This window comes from Hyperolius riggenbachi, chromosome 7 (genome assembly GCF_040937935.1).
Source record: "Hyperolius riggenbachi isolate aHypRig1 chromosome 7, aHypRig1.pri, whole genome shotgun sequence".
NCBI classification, from domain to species: Eukaryota; Metazoa; Chordata; class Amphibia; order Anura; family Hyperoliidae; genus Hyperolius; species Hyperolius riggenbachi.
This window is the reverse complement of record NC_090652.1, coordinates 293,280,284-293,297,559: the sequence shown is the minus strand read 5'-3', so window position 1 is coordinate 293,297,559 and position 17,276 is coordinate 293,280,284. Positions and strand designations below refer to the sequence as shown.

At 47.5% G+C, this 17,276-nt stretch overlaps 1 protein-coding gene across 1 annotated transcript in view; it reads right to left on the bottom strand.

Moving 5' to 3' along the window:
* LOC137526177 (unconventional myosin-X-like) overlaps positions 1–16,217 on the bottom strand; it is a 201,546-nt gene extending 185,329 nt beyond the window's left edge. Inside the window, exon 1 of the mRNA XM_068247397.1 lies at positions 15,780–16,217. Within this exon, the coding sequence (XP_068103498.1) occupies positions 15,780–15,800 (21 nt within the window). The 5' untranslated portion in view covers positions 15,801–16,217. The remainder of the gene's footprint in view (positions 1–15,779) is intronic.
* Positions 16,218–17,276: the final 1,059 nt, after the last annotated feature.

The window sequence follows — 17,276 nt, the reverse complement described above, 5'->3', positions numbered from 1 at the left end:
GTTTTCTGAAGCACTTAAAAAGGACCACTCCAGCGAAAAAAGTAAGCAGTTAAAATCTGTCAGAACCGACAGGTTTTGGACTAGTCCTAGGGGTCAGTAACAAGAAAAAAAAAAAACACATATACCCAGGCACATCACCTCTAGTTAGGACATTAAATAAGTTATTAAAGGGGAACTTCAGCCTAAACAAACATACTGTCATTAAGTTACATTAGTTATGTTAATTAGAATAGATGGGTCATATAATTTTTACCCACCCTGTTTTAAAAGAACAGGCAAATGTTTGTGATTCATGGGGGCTGCCATCTTTGTCATGGGGGCAATCATCTTTTTGGTTGAAAGGAGGTGACAAGGAGCAGGAGACACAGTTCCAACTGTCCTGTGTCCTGATAACCCCTCCCAGCTGCACACGCTAGGCTTCAAATGTCATATTCAAAATGTAAAAAAAAAAATTTGCACCAAAACGGCAGAACGAGAGGAACAACATCAGAAATCCCATCATGCTTTGCACAGCATCAGGAGAAAAAAGCCCGGGCAGTTTTCTTCTGTGCAGCTAAAAATGAGGCTTGGATAAGAGAAACAAAGTTCTGATGCTGTGAAACTGTTAAAGAAACACCAGGCCTTTTCAGTGCTGCTCAGTCGATTTTTAGTCCGGAGGTTCACTTTAAGGAAAAGGGAGGTGCTGAAGGGGGTGTGGACAGAAAACAGCAAAAATCTATTAACCCTTCGCACTCTCGCATGCAAATGTTCAAACAAATGCATTCACAGATTCACTCATCCAGGCACTACTGTTATCCCTACAGCTAAAAGCCGGGGTTTTAGTTCACAGAAGAATGCATTCTTATGCTTAGTCACCTGTACTGCGCAGAAGTACCCAGGTAAACATAGGTGTCCTAACTCTGCATGTTACAGGGCCATGCAAGAGTGCGAAGGGTTAATAGATTTTTGGATTAGTCCATCTCTTCATGAGGGATTCTCAGGGTTTTCTTAGTTTTCAAAAGCATTTCTTGAATGGCAGTTAAGTCTGACAAAATAGTGTGCAGACATGTAGGGAGGCTGGCTGGTATCTTACTATTTTTGCAGGTAAACTGCCATTCAAAGAAATACTGAGAATCTCCCATGAGGAGATGGATTATTTATTTCTGCCCTACAAATTGCCAAAGTTCTGCCACCATTATCCCCCTTAGGCATGCCGGTTAGTTGAGACTCCCAGATCCGCAAGAGAAAGAGTGGGCAGCAGAGTGCAGGCAGAGCGGGCGACAGAGGGCAGAGAGAGCAGACGGCAGACAGAGCAGATGGCAGAGGGCAGACAGAGCAGGCGGCAGATGGCAAATGGCAGACAGAGCAGGCGGCAGAGGGCAAATGGCAGGCAGAGCAGGCGGCAGAGGGCAAATGGCAGGCAGAGCAGGCGGTAGAGGGCAAATGGCAGGCAGAGCAGGCGGCAGAGGGCAAATGGCAGGCAGAGCAGGCGGCAGAGGGCAGACAAAGCAGGCGGCAGAGGGCAGAGAGCAGGCGGCAGAGGGCAGACAGAGCAGGCGGCAGAGGGCAGACAGAGCAGGCGGCAGAGGGCAGACAGAGCAGGTGGCAGAGGGCAGACAGAGCAGGCGGCAGAGAGCAGACAACGCAGGCGGCAGACGGCAGACAGAGCAAGCGGCAGAGGGCAGACAGAGCAGGCGGCAGAGGGCAGACAGAGCAGGCGGCAGAGGGCAGACAGAGCAGGCGGCAGAGGGCAGACAGAGCAGGCGGCAGAGGGCAGACAGAGCAGGCGGCAGAGGGCAGACAGAGCAGGCGGCAGAGGGCAGAGGAGGGAGCAGACCGCAGAGTACAGTGAAGGACAGCAGATGATATGTCTGTCTATTTGCTGAACTCCGGATCCAGGAAACGGTCTGGCTACATACCTAGTGTGAACCAACCAACCTCAAGTATCAACGCAATATGCAGTGTCTTTTTTTATGAAAATTTAAAGTTATTTTTATCCTTTTCACAAATAAAGATAAAAAAGGCCAGCATGTTGCTCTCCCACCCGGGATCTCTTTCTATCCCTGACAATCTCCGCTTTGTGCGATTCATGATGATGTATTGAATAGGAGGCTTTGAACTTGGTGAACAAAATGACAGCGGTTATCAGCGATCTATAAACGCAGCTGAATGGTGCGAGGTTTAATGAATTCCCTGCACAGCCAGACATGTGCGACAAGGAATAGTGGCCTGAAGAGGACAGGTTCATCTGCAGGAGAAGAGATTCTGGCAGAACGCCGGGGGGACAATGCAGAACAATCACGGATGTCAGATACACAAAGCCTACAATCGTGCCAATCAACGTGAGGCGGGAACAGGCAGATTGCTGATAACGAAAGAGGCCTCAGCTTATAGAGGCTGTTCTGCAGGAGAGGCCATGGGTTCATCACTCCATCACATGACATTTATTGTGTGGCGATATCACCTCCTACGTCAATCGTTCTGCAGCTCCGGGACCTATCCAGACCGGAAAAACACTGCAATCCCATCTCTGGTTCCCAGCTACACACATTATCAGATCATCTTCCGCAGATCTGGTCATTTTCCTGGCAGATAATTAATAGCATTCACTCAGTTATGGAAAATCGAGAACACTAAGAAAATCAGATGCTGCTAAAAAATGGTTTAATCAATTCGCAAGGAAATCATTGATTGAATTGGTTAACCACTTAAGGCATAATGGAGGTTTATAAACGTCCTATTTGTGCACCAATTAGTGCAAATAGGACATTTAATAAATGTCCATTCTGACACAAGACACATGCAAACGCCCATTTTAACCCCTCAATGGAGGAGTTTTAAAAAGTGGACCTGAACTCTTGCACAGGACACCAGGAAAACAGAGAGAAATACACCCTGTATGTATAAAGAGAGAAAAGCCAGTCTAATTCCACCTCATCTTCAAGTAATCACAAGTGTAATTTGATCTTTTAGCTGTGTCAGCTCAGGAACCTGGCAGTCCTTCGCAGACATAGCTAATATGAAAACACAGGATGTTAACCCTTTGTCTGCTTCCATGAAAGCAGGAAATAGACACTAGAGATTGCAGGAGTTTTGTAAGCAGAGTTCAGGTCCACTTTAAGGCTAGTGACACACCAGGACGTAGCGTTTAGGGGACGTTATAGGGCACATAACGTACCCCTAATGCAACGCCTGGTGCTCTTCGGTGTGGACGTCGGAGTGAGCCGTGTTGTGCAGCTCACTCTGGCGTCCGTGATGCCGTGATGCGTACTCTTGGACGCATGCGGCATCATGTGGTCCCGCCCGGCCAATCGCCGCACAGAGCGGCCGCTCCAGGAAGTAAACACTGCACGTCACTGAGTGCAGTGAATATTAATTAGCCATGTGCCCGGCCGCTCTCCCCTCCTCCCCAACATGACTGAGCATGTGCAAACAGTCTAACGCGGCTTAGCCGCGGAGAACGCACAACACGCAGCACTTTGCTGCGTTACAATGTAACGCAACGTGGGCACTGTGAACAGCCCATTGCAGTTACATTGCTGTGCGTTGGGGGAGCGTTACAGGCTGCACTAACGTGCGCCTGTAACGTCCGAGTGCAAGAAGCCTAAAGGATACAGCGGGGAACCATGGCAGCAATTTCATACAGAGGCTGTACCCGAATGATTTATCTGCATGGATGTGCAGAGCTCCAGAAACTGGACAACATTACACAATTAGTACGCAAACTGGTATAACAAAGGAGGGTGTTCGCTTCAGAAAATACATTTCTGCACAGATTATTCTCTATTGGACTTCCCCACGGCGATGACTGACCCTCACTAGGAAGACCTAACACTAATCTAACATTAAAAACATAATTTTTCCTTGTGCTGCTAATCATAAATGGTATACACATTTCATCAAGCAGGCAGACAAATGACAGCGCTCAAGGCTGTATTCAAAATCTTTTAGATTATAAATTAGTACATAATTGCATTTGTTTTGCATTCAAGGCATGTATTTAGCCCCAGAGGGGCTCTGCATGCCTCTTTTGGTCTTCATTTCAGGTGCAGCCTTGAGCGCTGTCATTTGTCTGCCCACTTTAAAAGGATACCTTAGACCTGTAAAAAAAAATAAAAATTCAAAAACAGTAGGAGGCTCTTCTCATGCCCACTGCCCCCCCCCCCCCCCCACCAATGACTAAAGTCCCCCCCCCCCTGAACCTACTTCCGGGAGGGTTAGTGCGCACTGTGCAGACGCTGCCCAGCAACGCATCCTGAATCATGAAAAGGAGAAGGTCCGCACTTGTCCGATAAACACGTTTCTTGCTGGACGTATCCAGAAGTTAAAATGGCATCCGCAACACATATGTATTGTCTGGGACCAAAGAGGACCCCCCTCCTGCAAACCCACAAAGGAGCTTGTACTAAAAACAGGCTAGAGCGAAATAGAATACACATTAATCCCTTAACATCCTTGATCGGGCAACCAGGAGAGATCTCTGCATGCGCAGTACGTAGTTGTGACGTGGTCACGCGATCAAGGCCCCACGTCAACGGGCAGCGCCTGCGCACCGACCCAACCCGAAAGTAGGTTCAGAGGGGGCTTGAGGAGAACTTTCTACACTTGCCCGCTCCCCTGTTTTTTAATTTTTAAAAGGGCTAAGGTATCCTTTAACTGACAAGACAATATACTCTGTACAGCACTGCGTAAGATGTTGGCGCTATATAAATAATAATAATAATAATAATAATAATAATAATAATAATAATAATAGACATTGGCTACCAGGCTCCTGTGATTGGTCCAGCCCTGTCAATATATTTAGGCATAAAAGTATCAGTAAAGTAAAGCCTGTGCAATGTCCCGCAGTCACTGTTACTCTTCTGTCACCTCGATGGGAGGAATGAAGGGTAAAGCAGCTGTGAAGCCCACAATATGGATTCTTCACACATTTTGAGTCATGATTTTGCACCTCCGCATGCTGCTCTCTTGCCCTCGAATGACGAGGTGACAAACCACAAGGATTTCAAAACGTTTCCTGACCGTTGCTTCGGTCAAAGCTTGTCACGCAGGAGACTGACAGGAATAAGAGCGGCATTGCTAGAACCAGTTCCCCTTCACTGCTTGCCCAACCCCGCTGCTGACCTTGTGACCTATGATGACACGCGAGGTCACAAGTGTCAGATCCTCTAACGTGTAGATAATAATAATAATCTGAACATTTATTTAGCGCTTTTCTCCTGTCGGACTCAAAGCGCTCAAGAGCTGCAGCCACTGGGACGCGCTCAAGAGGCCACACTGCAGTGTTCGGGAGTCTTGCCTTGAACTCCTTACTGAATAGGTACCCACCCTAGCCAGGATTCGAACCCTGGTCTCCCATGTCGAAGGCAGGGCCCTTAACCAGTATGCAATCTTCCCGACAACCAGCGATCCTTTGAGGGACCGTTTCTGCGATCTCACAACATGGGTACAGGTGCGCGATTATGGAAACGATGCTTAGCAATGCGCAGCAATAACGACCGTCACATCGGATCTTTAACATTCCTGTCTACTTCCGTGCAAAGTACTGCAATTGCTTGAACTCTCGTTTGCCGTCGCGTATACCTGCTGAAGGTAGAAAGATCAGCGAGCCCTCGTCGACGTGGGACGTCGCTTGGATACATCTTCCTGGGTCGCGAGGAGAGTATTCCGCTTAAGCCACAGAACGGACCTTCCTGATTCAAATCATCGCTGCTTTATTATCCAAACGCTATATAATGTTTTTGACAGATTACAAATTATAAATTCTCTTAAAAAAGTTGAATCTAACACACGTCATCCGTCCTCTGCCCCTCCCCCCAGAAACAGAACGCATCACCAGCCCAGACACGTCTGTATAGCACTGGGCCCGATTGGTTGCCGGGATTGGGAGGGGGGGGGGGGGGAGAGAGAGAGTTCCAATCACTGTGGCAACAGTTCATGTGTACGGTGCACGGTTAGCGGAGCTAAAGACAACTGATAAGCCCTAGTCCATTTTAGCTCAGGGTATAAGGCCCATATGTCAAAATAACATGCCAAGGCACTTATAGCAATTTTTACAACAAACTCTCTGCATGCAAGAATTTGCAGTCTTTTGTAGGAAATTTGTGTACTTTTTTTATTTATTAGATTTTGAATGCCATGATTGTGAAGGTAAGCTCTTATACTACTTTTCCTGATTAGTTTCTGACTTTTAGACTCCGACTTTTCGTGACCAGGGGTACGTCTGCACGCCCGATGTGTCTGTCAATAACTACTGTTCATAGCTTCACATAAGCCGTCTACCCATCTACACCTCTGCCATCCTTCTTTTGCCCTCTATTTTTCTAAGCATCAAAGATTTCTCTTTGAATCTGGTCTTCTCAATATGTGACAAAGTATTTGAGTTTTAAAGTATACATGACACGAGAAGCGTCTCAGGTTTCATACTTACCTGGGGCATTAAAGAGAAATCATAACCAAGAATTGAACTTCATCCCAATCAGTAGCTGATACCCCCTTTCCCATGAGGAATTTTTCTTTTCTCAAACCAATCATCAGGGGGGCTCTGTATGGCTGATTTTGTGGTGAAACCCCTCCCACAGTGTGATGTCAGCATTTCACAGCTCTGAGGCAGGGACGTTCCTACCATTGGGCGCAGGGGGGAAATGGCGCACCGGGTGAATGACAGCCAGGGGGTGTTGCCACGACCCACCCCGTGGTAGGGAGAGTGGGAGGGAAAGCAACGATATAAGGAGGGACAGCGGGAAGAAAGATCCCCCCCCCCCTCCCTCACCTGGGTCCCCTCCTTCAGCGCTCTCCCGCTCCAAAATGCGGCGGCAAACAGGCAGGCAGGGCGGGCGGGAGGAGTATAACTCACCTCACTTGTGCATTCCAGCCGCAGAACACCGCGTCACCGTCACGTGCCACTTCTGCGCCTTCAATGCCGCCCACTGTGCTTCCTTATGAGCGCCAATGAAAAGCATGCTTCAGTATTAACATGCGCATTTTGCAGCAAGGCACTGCATGCAGGGTGTTACTATGCCGCATGCCGCTGTACCGTCCGTAACAGACTTGCCACACTATGAGTGTTGCTATAGGTGGTTGCGAAAATCTTAATATTTAAAAACACATACAAATAAGCAGCACGGTGGCGTAGTGGTTAGCTCTCTCGCCTTGCAGCGCTGGGTCCCTGGTTCGAATCCCAGCCAGGGCACTATCTGCAAAGAGTTTGTATGTTCTCTCCGTGTCTGCGTGGGTTTCCTCCGGGCACTCCGGTTTCCTCCCACATTCCAAAAACATACGGATAAGTTAATTGGCTCCCCCTAAAAATTGGCCCTAGACTACAGTACTTACACTACATAATATAGACATATGGCAATGGTAGGGATTAGATTGTGAGCTCCTTTGAGGGACAGTTAGTGACAAGATCAAGATATATATATATATATATATATATATATATACACACTGTACAGCGCTGCGTAATATGTCGGCGCTATATAAATACTAAATAATAATAATAATAATAAATAAGAAGTACATTTCTTCCAGAGTAAAATGAGCCATAAATGACTTTTTTCCTATGTTGCTGTCACTTACAGTAAGTAGAAATCTGACATTACCGACAGGTTTTGTACTAGCCCATCATCTCATTAGAGGGGGGGGGGGGGGGGGGGGCTTCTCAGGGTTTTCTTTATTTTTAAAAGCACTTAGTGAATGGCAGTTGCTCCGTCCAACTGCCAAAATAGTGTACAGCGAGCAGTAAGGCCGGCCAGCATCTTTGTATTAATCATTTTCATGGAATGTCTTTATAAATAATAAAAGCCATGCTGAGAATTCCTTATAGAGAGATGGACTAGCCAAAACCTGCTGGTAATGTCAGATTTATACTACCTACTGTAAGTGACAGCAACATAGGAGAGAAGTAATGTATGGCTCATTTTACTCTGGGAGAAATGTACTTATTTGTATGCATTTTAAATTTTAAGATTTTCGCGATGGTTCCTCTTTAAATTGCACATGCTGGGGAGGTTTATGCAGGTTACAGCAGCCAGACTTCAGCAGTGCGATCGATAAACAGGATATTTCTCTTAAGCTGCGCTGGGTTTCTCTGCTTCGCTCGCCATCGCTTACAGCAGCCTTATTCCAGCGAGCGCAAAGTTATCCTAAAGCACTGTGTAGGACGAGGCGCGGTGAAAGTCATTGGTCCTGCAATGCAGTGTGCTGGACTCTCCCAGCATTGATGTGCAGCTCACCGATGACCTCTGCAGCATCCGGTATGGGGAGATGGGTGTGGTGGCCAATTACTGATCCTCTCTGCTCCATGTCTGTTCATAGAGCTATTCCTGTGCAGAGGTTCACATAGACTGAGGAGCCACTGGCATCCGGCAATGCTGAAGTCATTAAACAAGGTGTGGTTTATAGACCAGGCAGCTGTGCAAGCATGATGGGATCTGTAGTTCCTCAGGGACCTTAAAGGGAACCTGAAGTGAGAGAGCTATGGAGGCTGCCATTTTTATTTCCTTTTAAAGAATACTAGTTGCCTAGCAGCATAACTGTATCTACGTCGCTGGAGAGCTGGGCTCATGGTGAGCCACTGCTGCTGCTGCTGCTGCTGCTGCTCAAATTCCCAGAGACATAAAAGGCTATTGCCCCTCCAAGTCGTAGCAAGGGAGAAGTAATTAGGAGTACGGCGATTGCCGGATTACCCTTGTGCGGGGTGCGTACTATAGTCCTAGTGCTACTGAGTGCCAAAACCACCTGCTTCGTACCTGGCTGTCCTGCTGATTTATTTTGGCTGCAGTAGTGTCTGAATCACACACTTGAAACAAGCATGCAACTAATCCAGTCAGACTTCAGTCAGAAGCATCTCATCTGCAGGCTTGTTCAGGGTCTATGACTAAATATATTAGAGGCAGAGCAGGACAGCCAGGCAACTAGTACTGTTTAAATGGAAATGAAATATGGCAGCCTCCATATCCTCTCAGTTCGGGTGTCCTTTAAGGGTATTGAGTTCAGCTCCTGTGTCTAGCAAAAACGCCTCTCAATAATGGCATCTATCTTTGTGGGACTATGGAGACCTCACTCCATTGACAGCTATGGGGCAGCGATTGAGTGGCAGACCTGACCTTACCAGCAACCTGCCCCCTAAAAGCTTGGCCACACGTAATTTCTCCAAAGACAAAGCATGCAAGTTAGAGTACTCTACTAGAAGGGAAAGGGATTCCCAACTCTAGTCCTTGTGGGCCGAGATCCTCACACATTTTTGGCACAGCTCAAATTTATTGATGGGACTGATTCGAGAAGTGTGGATGATCAAGTAGAATACATTTCTCTCTCTCTCTGTCCATCCTAAACACTGGCATGGATATGGCCCTCAAGGACTGGAGTTGGGCATCCCCAGATCATAAAGTTTTTGGCTGGACAGAAAGGTGACTGTTGGTAAGGTATAAGGGTTCGTATAGACGTACGATAAAGATCGTTCGTTACGAACGATTCGTGACGTTTACACGATATTCAAATTAGACGGAAAAGATCGTTCGTAATGAACGATTGTGTACACACGTGAGCGATATAAGTATAAAGTACTGAACGACGAACGATTAAAAAATGCGTGCGCAAACGGAAGTGACGTTATGACAGGCAATAAGAACATGCGTTATCGGACGATCTTTGTACACACTGCAACGATTGAACGATTATCTTTCGAAAAAATCCGCCGGGTTGGATCGGTCGGATTGAACGATAACGGTCGTTATCGTCCAAAAAAACGATCGTTGGAAAATTTGGAGCGCACGATTATCGGTCCGATTGTCGTTATCGTTCGTTTTCGAACGATCGTTATCGTACGTGTGTACTCAGCTTAAGTGTCACTTTTTGGACTCATGAGTTGATGTTCGGCCCATGGGTGCATATCTGAGCGCAGCAGCAACCCCACCTAGATGAGACATAAGGCAGTGTCCTGCCGCTGTGTAACTGCACCACGCCAAGGGCTGGCACACATGCAGTTACATCCACAGACATTCATCAGCATGAACCGCAATCAGAAAGCACTCCTTGGCCAGCAGATCAAGGACCAATCAGGAGGCTTCAAAAGGTCTTCTGTCATACACCATGGAACTTTCTCCTGACGCTTTTAGCAACAGTAGCACTTTCTGGGGGTATATCTGGAGTGAAAAGAAAACTTGTTGGGCCAGTTTCCACCGCATGCACCCTGTATTTATGGACCTGGTCACCACGTTGCCCAAAGTGGCACCACACATCAGAAGGCGGTTAGTTTTGTAGGACCAATACAATTGCCATCAGAGACGCCCACCCCCAGCATATACAGTAGAGACAGGGCCATTGCTACCACAGAGGCAAAGGGGGCTATTGCCCTAGGGCTCCAGAGCATTTAGGGGCCCCCAAGGTGTGCCCCTCCTCCCTTCCAGCTATGGTGACCCCATACATGTCTGCAGGAAACAAGGAAGAGTGGTGTCTCCTGTGTCCTGTCTGGAATAGGTAAGATCACGCTGTGTGTGCGCATTTTTAATTTGTAAGGGAAAGGAGGAGGGAAATAATTTGGTCCCCAACAATGCTTTTCGGGACATGTGATGGACATCACGATTTCATGTGGCTTAGAGTGTGGTGGGATGGGTCCTGGGAGTTGGCTCAGGGACCGTGGGGGGCAGCATTTCTAGGAAGGGCCCCCAAATTACTTTTGCCCCGGGACCTAGTTTTAGCTAGAACCAGCCCTGAGTAGCGAGCCCCCCTCACTTCAGCACAGCATTGTTTTATGCTGGGGATACACGGTACTTTTCTGTACCGTGTATCGAGCAGCTGATCCGGCCAGCTGATAATATTCGATCCCCGCCGGCGGACAATGGCAGGGAATCGAGCAGCTGATAAGGAGTGCCGGTGGGGACGAGCAGTAATTGATCCGCGCGCACGAGCGGGGACGCGACGGGGGTCGATCCGGCGGCCAATTGGCCGCCGGATCGACCTGTGTATTCCCAGCATTAGAAGCTGTGAAGAACCAGGCAGGAGCTACACCCAGGTCCTGCAGGCTTATCAGGGGAGACATAATGGCACAAGGCTTTTCAGATTGTTCTCTCTGAGCTGGTGCACACCGAGCGGGTTTTTCAGCGTTTTTGCAGCCGCGGATATGCTTGGTTAATGTATCTCAATGGGGTGGTTCACACCAGAGCGGAGGAGTTTTGCTGAAACGCATACTCCCGGGGTGAGACATTTTTTGGATTGCGGCGGCGTTTCTGCCTCCAATGTAAAGTATAGGAAAACCGCAAACCGCTCTGAAAAACGCTAGATCAGAGCAGTTTTGCAGGCGTTTTTGTTACAGAAGCTGTTCAGTAACAGCTTTACTGTAACAATATCTGAAATCTACTACACCAAAAACGCTTCCCAAAACCGCAAAAACGCTACAGAAAAATAAGAAAACGTTTCAAAATCTGCTAGCATTTTGCGGATCTGCTAGCGGGTTTTGGCGTGCACCGGGTCTCTGACACCATCACCGAATCCATCCAGAAGTGGAGGACATAAAATGTAAAGTTCACGTGGGGGGGGGGGGGGGGGGGGGGAGAGCATGCATCTAAATTTGGCAAGGTGGGGGAACTTACAGGTATATAAAATATTCACCAAGCATTCACCTACACACTGACTGCATAACTCTGTGCCAGGAGCATTAAACACGTGCAATCTGAGGACTTGTGTAGAAGATAAAACGTTTCATAGACAGAATGATCTTTAATTAGGACTGTAGTGAAAATAACAGTGAAAAAAAATGCTTATGTTCATTTATAGATTTACTCAGTGTCTGGCCATTGTAAAATCTTTCCTCTCACTGATTTACATTCTCAAATGTATCACTGCTGGTGACGTCTTTTGTTACGCCAGGTATTCTGTGCGGAATGTTCATTCCTGAAAGTTCTATGCTTGCTTGGCAGTAGGAAAAAGCCATTATTTCCCACAATGCAACGAGGTTCACGGACAGATAATTGTCAGGACCATGGTCATGACATCACACCGTGGGAGGATTTTCACCACAATATCAGCCAACCTCCTCCCTCCGATCTATTTGAGAAAAGGTAAAGATTTCTCGTGGGAAAGGGGGTATCAGCTACTGATTGGAGTGCAGTTCAGACCTTGGTTAAAGTTCCTTTTTGAGACCATGACCAAATGTAGCCACCTTGATCTGTGAGAACGGTCTAAGCCAAACACATGGCTAACAGAATCCACACAAAGAGTGCCTGCTGGGACTAAACATTGCCGGGAAACCAGAGATTTGTCAAACGTAGCACAGCTGAAGGTTCGTAGCCACAATGCAATTTTTGCAGCACAGAATATCGATCATGAATGGCATCAGGATGTTCTCGAACCACTTCTAGGCATCTTAGTTGTTGGGTACCCCTGAATCAACTGAAGAGCTTATCAGGGGATGTACAACTCCAAAGTCTACATAAAATCAACTTCATAGATGGACTATATATAAATAGACCTTCAGTCTGTTGCTAGATTTTATATTATTATATAGTATTTATATAGCACTGACATCTTCTGCAGCCCTTTAGAGTATATATAGTCTTGCCACTTATACAAGTCTTCCCGCAGAGTGTTACCCCAAGATGCCAGCGCAACGAAATCATCATCACGCCTTTTGTAACAGGACATGTGGCCATGTAGGGTGACTGTGATCTTCACCAGAAGGCTGGAAATTATCTCCAGCAGACTAATCATCTCTTCCACTCCAACCTGGTGCTGATGCCTCCAGCAATGCTCATCTGAATCCCTGGAGAAGATCATGTTTGGCTTTCCTTCCACCTATGAAGCTTCTACAGAAGCCGCCAAGGTAGCAATTTTAAAGCTACGTACTCACTCCAATGACACAAGAAGATGGATCCAGCAACATCCCCCCCAACGACAAGTACTCCCTGATCCATCGGCCTGCGGGCAACCTCACACAATGCTACACGACGAACAGGTAGTCAAATCATCGCGTTATATGGAAAGAGCCCTCAGGGATCTCAAAAATCCAATCTGCTCTAATGGTCATTATCGTCACACAACACTAATAATCATGCACCTGTAACGCCATCGAGAGATCGTAGAAACGATCACTCAAAAAAAAAAAATAGTTGGGGAAATTGCATGGTGGGTACAGGCCTTAACGTGACACTTAAAGAGAATCTGTACTCTAAAATTATTACAATAAAAAGCATATCATTCTACTCATTATGTTCTCCTGGGCCCCTCTGTGCTGTTTCTGCCACTCCCTGCTGCAATGCTAGCTTGTAATTGCCAGTTTTAGGCAGTGTTTACAAACAAAAGACATGGCTGCTAACCAGAGTGTGATAGGCTGAGAGGAGCTCAGTCTGTGACTCACACAGAGCCTGCAGGGGGCGTGGAGAGGGTGTGTATAGCTTCTATCCTATCACAAGCAGAGCAGCAAATTCCTGCCTGAGCCCGACAAAGCCGTCAGAGGAAAGTAGATTATAGAACAGAGATAATACAGCCACTGTGCAACTAGGAAAGGCTGCAGTAAAGGTAGCCATACACTGGTCGATTTGCCATCAGATTCGACCAACAGATAGATCCCTCTCTGATCGAATCCGATCAGAGAGGGATCGTATGGCTGCCTTTACTGCAAACAGATTGTGAATCGATTTCAGCATGAAACCGATCACAATCTGTGAAGCTGCCGCCGCACCAAACACACCCCCCCCCCCCCCCCCCCGCGAGTCCCCCTCTGTTCCCGTGGCTTCTTCTCCGCACTGGGTTCCGGACCGGCTGCAGCTTCATTGAACTGCCTGTCCAGGGAAGCTTAAACAGTAGAGGGCGCTCTACTGTTTAAACTTCCTGCCGGGACAGGAAGTTCAATAAAGGTGCAGCTGGTCCGGAACCCAGCGTGGAGAAGAAGCCGCGGGGACAGAGGGGGACTCACGCCGGAGCAGGTGATGTATTGCCGCTAGCGTCGGTCATTCAAACGCCGCTATCGACGCACTCCCGACCCGCTGGCGATCGACCAAAATGTTCCACACGGACGGATCGACAGGAATGATTGATTTCGGACGGAAATCGATCGTTCTGTCAGCGTTTGCGCAACGATTTCACAGCAGATTCGATAACAGTGATCGAATCTGCTGTATATCGGCGGGAAAATCGTTAGGTGTATGGGCCCCTTAAGACAGATCACATAACAGGTATGGGGGGGGTTCCCCCCTGCAAGCGTTTTAAAAAACGCTTCAGAACCGCTCTGGCGTGCACCAGCCCTTCCTGTGTCCTCCTGGCCCCCACGTGCCTGCCCCCCATTCCTACCCACACAACATATCCAACGAGATTGTCGGAAATGTTATGTGGCCACGCTCCTCTTCATGCTTGAGCGGTGTAAGTTTACTGCGCAAGATGCCAAGAGATTTATATTGCGCTTTTCTTCTGGTGGGCTCAAAGTTCCAGAGCTGAAGCCACTAAGGGTGCGCTCTATAGGCAGTAGCAGTGTTAAGGGAGTCTTGCCCAAAGCCTCCTCACTGAAAAGGTGCTGGCTTAGTGAACAGGAAGACCTAAGATTTATAGCCTGGTCTCCTGTGTCAGAGGCAGAGCCCTCAAGCAGAACACTATGCAGCCACTTCAAAGGGGTCTCGGGCAGAGGCAGTGGTCTCCAGAAGGACCATAGGTAAGAATCTTAAATGTTTTACTTTAGATTTGCCTCAGGTTCTCTTTAAATTTAAAAGGAAAATATTAATGTAAGGAACTGGAAGGCACTCTTCTGACTTTCAAAGTGTCTGGTAAAATCCACTAGTCTACTTTAGGGGACCTGGCAGAAAACCTCATAGGGAAATTCTGCTACCATGATTGGGTGGACAGCACCCTTTCGAGCGAAGGTTTAAGATAGGTTGTAGTAAACTATGCCCACATTATTTGGCCAATCACAAAGCTTTGTGCTGGAGAGAGTGCTGTGATTGGAGAATTGTTCCCCATGAGGTTTCCTGCTGGGTCCCCTAAACTAAACTAGCGCCCATATTTTAGGTCGCCCTTTACAGAGACTATTAAACAAGTCACATCACCAACTGTCCCCTATTAGACACAACCTAATGCCCCTAACACAGTCTGGGGCAGAGGCTGAGGGACCAGTCAGGCTAGCTGCGTATTTTGGGCGATGTAGGAGGAGACCAGAATACTCGCAGTAACCTATAAACATACAGAGATGCAGAGTGTGTCCTGGCCCTCAGGTGGGACTCTAGTACTGCAATGCCAGATTCCTAACCACTTAAGCTGGCCACACACACCATACAATATTTCGTGCCCAATTAGACCTAAAGGTGGCCACTAATGATCCAATATTTTTCATCCAATTTTACCAAATCTATGTAGGATAAGGGTAAATTGTGTGAATGTATTGAATGGATCATTTAGGCAGTCCCTTATATTACCTAGAAAGGGGGAAGATTGGATGAAAAAGATTGGATCGTTAGTGGTCACCATCAGTTTCAACCAAAAAGTCTAATTGGGCAATAATTGTGGTTAACCGCAGCTCTGCACAATCGACCCACGGGCGACATTATATGAGCGGGAATGGCATTTTTTTGCCAATTTCGATGGCGATATCGCATGTAATGGCAACCAGCCGGTCGGTGGTGTGGTTATATAGCGAATGGCTAGCTTTAGGCACCTAACCGCCCTTGCTGCCCACCATCCCAATAGCAGCCCGGACATTGAGGCAGCTTCTCACTTTCAAAGATATCTCAATGAAAAGTTGGTGGTCATCTGTGATTTAGTGAGGCACACCGGTTACCCAGCTGCACAAGTACCAACGTCCCACCTTTACCTACCTCCACAAAATAGTCTTCCATGTTCTCCCACAAGCCTGTAGGTCATCCAGGGTTATTTCACTCCCAGGAAGGTTTCCAATAAAATCACACAAGATACAAATTCCAGCTTCACAACCCCACCAAAAATCCAGAGTATGACAGCAAATGAAGCTTCAGCAACTCTCCAGACCCCAGTCCTGCTGATAAGAGAAATCCATACAAGGAGCCAGCTGTAGTATATTCCCAGATCTGATGCTATTGTACTCAGCGAGCAAGGATGGGGATGTCCTCCTCATTCAACACAAGTCCTGATAGAAGGGGCAGCATAGGGGAGGCATGGAGGTGCCTCCTGAGTGTCTTTTGTTCTGTACTGGAGAGGGTGAGGTAGGGACAGAGATAAGAGATGTACATGCCACCCCAGTGTGTGCAGCCACAGCATATCCTGCAATACCCCTAGACTCTCATGTCTCCTTGTGACTCAGTCATCCTGCATTGAGCAGGTTTTTAACTGAACTCAGCTGCTCTCAGTCAGCTCCTCCCACAGAGGCTGTGCCTAGGATGGGGAACCCCTCCCAAGCAGGCTGTGTGTTTGCAGGATGCAGATCTGCTACAGGCACAAAGGAACTGATACTAGCTCTCATTGTGCTGGGATCACATGCCTGCTGCCAATATGCTGCTGGACACATTTCTCACAATTACTGGGTGTCATTATTTTATGAGTGTGATTCCTTCCAGCATGGCCACATATGACTGTAGCTCTTTTTTTCTTTCATGAAAAGATGTATATTTAGGGTTTGGTTGATAGTGGGCAATTACAGGCATAGCAATGATCGGATCAGTGAATAATGGCGCACAGCGCCTATGCATGAAAATGGCACCGCATTAAAAAGATATACTTATCGCTATTTATCGTTAGTACTGCATAATAATGGCGCACAGGGAAAAAGAAAAAAGGCACACAGTAACGTTATTTATCAATAGCACCGTTCATATTCCAAACAGCAGACGTTATTGCACACAGTAACATTATTTATCAATAGCGCCCTACATAAGCCAAACTGCAGACGTTATTTAACTGCAAAACGGTGAGTGGATTTAATGTGACCCTGTCAAGCTTAGGGTTAGGCACCACCAGGGGGTTGGTTAGGGTTAGGCACCACCAGGGGGGTGGTTAGGGCTAGGCACCACTAGGGGGGGTCTTAGGGTTAGGCACCACCAGGGGAGTCTTAGGGTTAAGGCACCACCAGGGAAGTGGTAAGGGTTAGGCACCACCAGGGGAGTCTTAGGGTTAAGGCACCACCAGGGAAGTGGTTAGGGTTAGGCACCACCAGGGGAGTCTTAGGGTTAAGGCACCACCAGGGAAGTGGTTAGGGTTAGGCACCACCAGGGAAGTGGTTAGGGTTAGGCACCACCAGGGAAGTGGTTAGGGCTAGGCACCACTAGGGGGGGTCTTAGGGTTAGGCACCACCAGGGAAGTGGTAAGGGTTAGGCACCACCAGGGGAGTCTTAGGGTTAAGG